General features: G+C 26.1%; 2 protein-coding genes across 2 annotated transcripts; both read left to right on the top strand.

Moving 5' to 3' along the window:
- Window positions 1-3,774: 3,774 nt before the first annotated feature.
- FEN1 (flap endonuclease 1, putative) lies at window positions 3,775-5,562 on the top strand (the record flags this gene model as incomplete). Its single annotated transcript, XM_029008815.1, has 1 exon — window positions 3,775-5,562. The coding sequence occupies one exon, from the start codon at window positions 3,775-3,777 to the stop codon at window positions 5,560-5,562; it is 1,788 nt and encodes a 595-aa protein (XP_028859404.1).
- A 1,236-nt stretch (window positions 5,563-6,798) lies between these two features.
- PmUG01_03018400 (conserved Plasmodium protein, unknown function) lies at window positions 6,799-8,930 on the top strand (the record flags this gene model as incomplete). The annotated part of the gene is made up of 3 exons (XM_029008814.1): window positions 6,799-8,075; window positions 8,442-8,664; window positions 8,853-8,930. 3 exons carry the CDS (start codon window positions 6,799-6,801, stop codon window positions 8,928-8,930), a joined length of 1,578 nt encoding a protein of 525 aa, XP_028859403.1.
- Window positions 8,931-9,588: the final 658 nt, after the last annotated feature.

Here is a 9,588-nt window from a genome sequence, read left to right as displayed (position 1 = left end):
ACAAAAAAAAAAAAAAAAAAAAAAAAAAAAAGGAAAAAGATGGAAACACGAAAAGGAAAAAAAAAATATACACTACATGACACGATTATGTTAGTAAAAACAAAATTTATGGTCAAGAAAAAAAATAATAAAAAATTTAAAAGTATTTCTAAAATTTATATAAATGCACAAAATTGTAACATGGATCCGTTATATCTTAAAGAAGAATTCTGTCTTGAAAAAACAAGGGGTGATAAGGGAAAGAAGAAAGGATGTCTTAATATATGTAAATATATATGTAAATATATATATATATATAGAGAGAGAGAGAGAAAAAAAAAAAAAAAAAAGATGAAATAATAAATAATACAGGAAAGTTCGGAAAAATTAGAAAAAAAATTACAAGCTTAATTATTGATAAACAAAATAAAGCGTGACATATAGTAGAACATTATCTATTTCATTTTTAAAATATTTGTGAATTCAGTAATATACGAAATTATATTTGCAACTTTTTAAATTAAATAAAAATAAGTTTGAAAAAAAAAAAAAAATATATTATATTTGTAGTTATATATATGTATATATATATTGATATATATTTATTTATATACGTACATATAAATAACAAGAAGGTTCGTTTTAAAATAAAATTAAAAAGCGAATTTACAACCAGCTGATGGTGTGCGTTATGCATATAAATATTCCTGGTATTAAAGTTTGATGATTCATACTTAACCAGATTCAGTATGAGCTATTTTAATTTTGTTTTGTTTTATTTTGTTGAATTTTATTACATTTTATTGTATTTTATTTTACTTTTTTTTTGGTTGGTTTCACACAATTATAATAAATATTTATTAACACATGCAGCATGTATGCGCGCAAAAGAGAAACAACGGGTTACTTCAAAAAGTGGGGTTCCAAATATATGTATATGTTTTTAACAGAAGAAATCAAAGCGAAAAATTGTGTGAAATAAGTAAATATAGTAGTTACTAATTTTACCGTTATTATAATTTAAGGAGTTTTTTTTTTTTTTTTTTTTTTTCTCAACTCCTTAAATCGCTAGTCAATTTGATATTCTTGAGCCAAAAAATAAAAAAAAAGCTAGCTATTTTATTATACTCAAAAATTAAAGACAAGTAAATGAAAATGAAAATGAAAAAAGATGATTTGAATTTTAAATAATACACAATTAATATAGTTAGCATATTTTAATCTACGCAACTTTTTTCGTCTTTTTTGTTTGTTTTTTTTCGTCTTTTTTGTTTGTTTTTTTTTTGTCTTTTTTGTTTGTTTTTTTTTTGGCTTTTGTGACTGTATGATTTTGTAATTTTATGTATTTATATTTTTGCGCTTTTCTGCTTACGTCTTTTTATTTTTTATAAATATGTATGTACCATTTTCGCACAATATCTTTCGAGTATCTCGCACTCATTTCGCACATTTTCCGTTGTTACATGTGAGATATAAGGAGAGTTTATGCATAGTGAGCCTGAGGTTTCGTGTGTAGTTCTTTTTATACGTCTTTTTACTTGTGAAAAAAGAAACAACACCAAATAGGCCATAAATATACATAAAAAGCTTTTTAAACAAGAAAAAAGCTACAATATGATATTATAATATTTATACATGATTAAATATTCGTAAACTTCAGTTTTTTTTTTTTTTTTTTTTGTTTTTTCATGAAGTTCAAATAATTGTACATTTTTAAAGCAGTTTTTTATTTAACTAGCATTATCTAACGAGTGTTGCATTATGAGTACTCCTTTTTTTGTCTAATCAAAATGATGAACAATCATCAAACAACACAAGGTATATATGTGCATATATGTTGACATTTTGAAAAGGAAGTCACATTCGCCTTAATAACTATGATGGTCCCTTTTTTTAAGTACATTTTAATTTGAAAAAATGTAGGTAAATAGTTGTAATAAAGCGAAATTCTTAACCCTATTTTTAATTTATTTCTTGTATAGAAAAAAAAAAAAATTATGTACATATGTTCAAATAAAAATGTGATATGTGTGTTGTAGGGTTAAAGATATGCATGCTGTGTTCTTTAAAAAAAAAAAAAAAAACAGGAGAAAAAAAAAAGGAAGTTCAAAAAAATTAAGGTAAAATAAAGTGAAATAACGTAAATTACCGAAAATTAAAGTAAAATAAAGTAATATAAAGAAAATAAGAAATATGGTAACATTCCAAAATATATTACATATATTATTATTATTATTATTATTATTATTATTATTATTATTATTACTAAATATAAAAAATTATTACAACGAACAAAAATAAAAACGTCCCACTGGAAAGAATTTGTTTTAAATCATCAAAATACAGTACTTTGTAATACTGTATCTTTCTGTAAACGTTCAAAACAATAATGGTTTGTTATTGCTTTATTTTTTAGTTTTCATAAAAACTCTTTTTTAAAACTAGATATGAGCTTTTTTTACAACAGACTTTACTGCGTGGGTAATCTTACTATGCTTAAGGAAAAAAATAATTTTATATTACTTTTGCGCACAAGGATTTTAAATTAATGTATAGGTAAAATAAGAAACAAAAATAAAAAAAAAAAAGTATAATTTAAAGAAAGATAGTATAAATATTATTAAATATACACAAACAAAAAATTGGGAAAAAAAAATTGAAAAGGAGAAATAGAAAGGATGTACCTTCATTCTGTATTTCATGTTTATGTTAATGTAAAAGGAACTTCTTTTTTATTTACCCCCCTTTTTATTATACACACAATAGTAAAAAAAATAGTATTCTTTTTTTTAAATGATACAGTATATATATTGATTATATACTGTCTAAATCAACAAAATAAAGTTATTACACTGCACTTTCATGCAATATAAGTAAAAAAGGGGAAAAACAAAAAAAAAAAAAAAAAAAAAAAAAAAAACTCTCCTAAATTGCCATTTTTAATTAAAGCCATAAATTGAAGCTAATAATTGGGATGAAAAAAGAATAATTAAAAACAACAACTTAAGGAAAATTATTTGTAAATATATGTTTATAGCTACATATATTGAAGGATAAACATTGGCCATAATATGTGTACATTATACACATACATATATGTACACAAATATACTTACATATATATTATATATATATATATATATATGATATATATATTTATGTATACAATAATACAAGTATATTTGTGCACATTTTTATCCCTGTTATACGTTCGACAGGAAGAAAAAAAAAAAAAAAAAAAAAAACAGCATTGCTGCATTATTTCATTTACTTTTTCTTATATTCGATAATCATTTTTTTTGTGGGATAACATTTTAATAGAAAAATTGTGTATGCAAATATACATGTATAATTAAAAATTATAAGCGTATTTAGCACAAATATGAGTTCAAAAACAAGAACAATATTTTATGATATATTTTAAATCTTCAAATATAATATAGTTCTTTTTGTGCAAATATAGGGAGAAGGAGAAATAAAAAAATAATTTTATGCAAAAGTTTAATAAAACGATGTAAAGCTATTTTAGTTTATACTGATCGAAGTTTCTCTTCTTTTCATTAAATGAAAATTAAAATAACGCTAGTAAAATACACCAAAGTGTAGAGAAAAGTGGTGACACGAACGATAGCATTAAAATATAAAGAATAGCGATTAAGCGTAATGTAAAATAGCGGAACATTACAAAACATAGGAAAGCTGCAAAATAGAGGAATATATAGCACTATACAACATAATATATAGCGAAATATTACCCAAACCTTCCAACCACTGTTTATTTATTTATTTTTTTAAATGGGAATAAAAGGGTTAACAAAATTTATTGCGGATGCAGCTCCCAATGCAATTAAAGAAATAAAAATTGAGAATTTGATGGGAAGAATAATAGCAATTGATGCTTCGATGTCTTTATATCAATTTATAATAGCTATTAGGGATTCTGAACAATATGGAAATTTGACTAATGAATCAGGTGAAACCACTTCACACATATCTGGACTAATGTCAAGGAGTATAAAATTAATGGAAAATGGTTTAAAGCCAATATACGTTTTTGATGGAGCTCCACCAGAATTAAAAGGTTCTGAGTTAGAAAAAAGAGGAGAGAAAAGACAAAAAGCAGAAGAGTTGTTAAAAAAAGCAAAAGAAGAAGGAAATTTAGAAGAAATAAAAAAACAAAGTGGAAGAACTGTACGAGTTACAAAAAAGCAAAATGAAGAAGCAAAAAGATTATTAACATTAATGGGAATACCTGTTATTGAAGCACCATGTGAAGCAGAATCGCAATGTGCATTTTTGACAAAATATGATATGGCACATGCAACTGCAACAGAAGATGCTGATGCTTTAGTTTTTGGAACAAAAATTTTAATTAGAAATTTAAATGCTAATGCATCTTCAAGTCAAAATAAAAATAAAAATTCAAGTAAAAGAGGATATATATTAACAGAAATAAATTTAGATCAAGTATTAAAAGGTTTAAATTTAACAATGAATGAGTTTATAGATTTTTGTATATTATGTGGATGTGATTACTGTGATACAATTAAAGGAATTGGATCCAAAACTGCTTATAATCTTATAAAGGAATATAAATGTATTGAGCAAATTATTGAGAATATTGATCAAAATAAATATCAAGTACCTTCAAATTTTAGATATGTAGAAGCTAGAGAGTCTTTTATTAACCCTAAAGTATTAGCAAAAGAAGAAGTTAAAATAGATTGGAATGAACCAAATATTGAAGAGTTAAAAACTTTTTTAATTAAAGATTATAATTTTAATGAAGTACGAGTAACCAATTATATTAATAGACTATTAAAGGCTCGAAAGGTAACAACGCAAAGACGTCTTGATAACTTTTTCACTGCTTGTACCAAAAAGAGCACGAAATTAATTATAGAAGAGACTCAAAAGGAGTTAATGCCAAAACGAAAGGGGAAAAAAAGGGATAACACCACAGGGTCTAATCCGACTCGGCTTAATAGGAAGCAAAAAACGGATACATCAGGGAATTATGATAAGACTGTTAAAAAGGAGGTGCAACAAAAAGGGAAAATAAAAAAGGAAGGAAATGAGGAAAAATCAAGTGAAAAATTGAAACAAAATCACCATGAAGCGGATGAAGCGGAAGAAGAAGAGGATTTGGAAATTAACCCACGCCCAAATTTTTTCGATGAAAAAACGGACTCCGAATCAGGTAATATAAAAAGTGAACACGCAGAACACAACGTAAGAAAGAGCGATAGAAAAGATATTAATTGTTCGGAAAAAGATAATGATATTTTGAATATCAACACGCATTTAAGTAGTAGTGTTACACTGCATAGTGGTAGTAACCATCTATGTAGTGACAGCAATAATCTAAGCACTAATAGAAACAATGTAAATAGTGTAGGCCCAATGAACAGTAGCAGTAATTTAGTTAGTAACAACTTGTTCGACGTGAACATTGTTTCTGTAAATAGTAATAATGATAAAGATGCTACTGAAATAAAAAAAAAAAATAATTTATTTTTGTTACCCTTTTGTCCAAAGAATGTTACTAAAGTTAAGAAGAGGAAATCCGCTCAAAAATGCTGAAGGGATGTTTTTAAAGAGTACCGAATAAGTCTATCCCTCCTCCACATTTCTGCATGTGCGCACACACAGTGTTACATATATGTACACATGCATGTGTGTGTATATGGTCATATAAATATTCACATAATCACATATTCATACATATACATATATATATATATATGTATATGCTTATCAATTTTTTAGTAACATCTTTTTTACCTTGCTTTTTTTTTTTTTTTTTTTTTTTTTGGGTAACTACTTTCATATCCTCCGTCGTATTTACACAAATGAAATTTGTACATTTTATTTGATCCGTGTTTTAATTACATTTTACCTAAATAATTTCGTTATTCCTTTAATTTAATGTTTTATGCGCGGTCTTTTTTTTCGAATACACATAATAATAAATATGCTAAAATATTGAATTATTAAGTAGCTATTTCTTCATTATCAAATGTTAGTACCGTCATAGTAAATATATTAACTTTTGGAAAGGAGTAAAAAATAAAAACAAAGGAATGAAAAGAAAAAAAAAAAAAAAAAAACACAGAAAAATGAAACTGGCATTTATTACAGTTTTTCTGTATTTTTTTAAACAATTGATATTTTTCTTTATTTTTCTTCTTCATTTTTGTTCTTCCTCATTTTTCTTTCTTTTTTTTAAAATCAAAAAACATTTACATATTTTACATTAAAAGCTTATTAAAATTGCAATATAGAAATATGCACTTTCCTTATTTTGAAGTTTCTCACAAAACGTAGTACTAAACATTTGTGTATTCAGTACAGTATTTTTATTTTTTAAAATTCAGATTGGTCTGTATATGTTCTTCGTAGCTGACGAATTGTCAGGAGTTTTCTCAGTTTAATCACACATATATATATATATATATATATATATATATACATACATACATACATACATATATATGTATATATACTGTAGAGTATTTTTCCCCATTTTCTAGTGAGAATACTGCAGTTGTTTACATTCCTCAAATTTAGTAAAGTTTTCTCTTTTCACATACTTTTTTTTTTTTTTCGTACGTTTTGTCCCTTTTGCCATATGCATTGGTATCCACGAGTATACGAACATGTATGTTAATTTCTCCTTTTTTAGTGGAATAACGGTTCAACTAGTAAAAAAATGATTTAAATTTACTTTTAAGGCAAATGATGAATGTAATCGTTCCGATGTACATTTGTGTATAAATTCTGTTTTATTATAATAACGTATAAACATAAACCTTTTAAATGAATTTTATAAAAAGAAAGGGTTGTTTTCTTCTTTTTAAAAATGTAAAACATTTTTCTTTTTATAAAAAAAGTAGAGAAATAATTTTACAAAATACATTAAGAAAAGGAAAAGACAAAAATAATGAATCTTTTTTTTATGGGTATAATGGGCTGAACAGGGGGAATGAAACGAATGGAGCGACCTTTTCAAGCTTAGCAAAAAGTGCAAACGATGAAAATGGGCATGTAGTGCTAGGTATAAGACAAAATAGTGATGAAAAGAAGAAGCAAGTGGATGTAGGAGATCACGTATGTGAAGAAATAGAAGGGGAAGAACTTAATGACAATAGTAATGCTAAAGAAATTAACAGAGAAAACAAGATAGGGGAGGTAACATCATTTGAAATAGAAAAAGGGGAAGATAAGCAGGATGTGCATAAAAACAACGATGAAGTTACGGAGGAGCAAGATGACGATAATGATGAGGATGACAAATACGCAAAATCGTTCTACGAGATTTACGATGATAACGACGATACATATGATTGCCCAGAGGATCTTTTGAAGTTTATTAAGAAGGAACACATGAACATAAAAATAAAAATAAAATGCTCCAGTCCGAGAAATATGAAAAAAAGTGATGTAAAAAATGTGATCAATAACATGTTTGAGGAATGTGAAAAAAATGCTCCTGATAATTGGCTAAATGGGGAAGGGGAAGAAGGAACAGAAAAAGATGGGGAAAAGGCTAATGGGGAAGCAGCGGATGTACCGAATTACGATATATACTATTTGAATTCAGAGTTTAAAAATTTTAATTATCCCGACAGGAATGTTTTATGGCCTAACCCACTCGTGTACAACCATCGCATACAACCATTTGTATTAAGAAAAAGAAAAGATGTAAATGCGAGTGAACATTTTGAATGTGATAAAAGAAATATGGAAATAAATAAAACAAGATTACAAAATTTATGGTGTTATAGTTCAAGTTATGGAGTTGACTGGGACACATTAGATGCATTATATTTAAATTATAAGAATCATAAAAGTGAACATTTAAATGAATGGGAAAATAATAAAAACAAAATTATGCTTTATGCGTCGAAGGTATCTAAACGGAAATTAATAAAAAGTAGAAAACAGTTATTAGATAAGCTTAATATCGATTACTCAGATAATGTGTATGTAAATTATGACGACAAAAACGCGATTCAAGAAGATAATTTGGACGACGATCAAACAGAGTACAATCTCTTATTCCCTCGTTCCATATTTAGGAAATGGACTCGCACGTATCTTAACAAATAAGCCAAAAAAGGATAACGAGCTCACCAAGCACAAATTCATGCACATATAGATAAACATACATACATACACACATACGTACATACATACATACGTACATACATACATACATACATACATACATACATACATACATACATACATACATACATACATACATACATACATACATACATACATACATACATACATACATACATACATACATACATACATACATACATACATACATACATACATACATACATACATATGTATAGACATATACAGATATACATACCCACGTACATATATAGCTATGCATGCATGTATACATACACGTGGGCCCTTTTTTCTCCCCTCTCCCTTCGAAGGTTATACTTTTACTGGAAGGACAGATACATGCATTACTACAATAACACTCTTTGCGATTACTTAAAAGGAGAAGTTGTTGATTTACAACTGCTTAGGGAACAGAATGAAAGGAACTTGCATTTGTCCAAAAAAAAAATGTTAAGTAAGCATTCATTTAGTTTGAAGCCTGTTAAAGGGTCTAATTTGTATATTACCAGATATGTAAAGAAGAAAAATTTACAGGTAAATATACGAGGCATATGAGTGAATATATGTATGAACATATATACATATTTTTATATATTATATATGTATGTATATATAAACTTCTTGCTAACGTTATTCATTTTTTTTGAAATGTGTCTTTACTGTACATTTTAATCTTATTATTATTTTATTTTGTTCATCTGGTTATATATTATTTTCTTTAGGTTAAAGACAATGACGCAGAATTTGACTTAACGGGTGTTGGTGAAAACATATATAACACTGTTCAGAAAAAAAAATAAATCCATAAAATGAATGTCCATTTTTCGCTAAAAGGGCCGTTTTTTCAGTGGAAATGCTGCACATCATTTAGAGGAATTTAATTTTATATTATGGCAAGCATGTGTATATGCATAAATGCCCGTTTGAACGTGCGAACGGGCACATTTGGCATATACGATATTTAATGGGAACAAATTAAACAAAATGAGATCACAAGAATTAAGTTTTAATTTAAAATTGTATATATTAAGGATTAATAATTTCTCCCCTTTTTTTTTTTTTTTTTTTTATAACATATGTGCTTGCACAATTAGGAAAAATTAGAAAAATTTTTATAAATTTTTAATTTATTTTTTATATATTTTAAATTTTTCTCATATTTTTCATACATTTTTCGTACATTTTTTGTACATTTTTCGTACATTTTTCGTACATTTTTCGCACATTTTTCGTACATTTTTCGTACATTTTTCGTACATTTTTCGTACACTTTTCGTACATTTTTCGTACATTTTATCATTCGCATAAAATACTGGTAAAAATTTTAAAATAAATTAATTCCTTTTTTTTATATTTTTTAAAGCAATGAAAGGAAAAATATGTAAAGCTGCTAACAAGTTATATGAAATCTTTTCAGCAAAAATAGGAAAGCAAAAACATTATATCAACTATTAACAT

The sequence above is a fragment of the Plasmodium malariae genome (genome assembly GCF_900090045.1).
Source record: "Plasmodium malariae genome assembly, chromosome: 3".
Taxonomy (NCBI): Eukaryota; Apicomplexa; class Aconoidasida; order Haemosporida; family Plasmodiidae; genus Plasmodium; species Plasmodium malariae.
The sequence above is the reverse complement of the archived record's forward strand: the minus strand, read 5'-3'. Positions and strand labels throughout refer to the sequence as shown.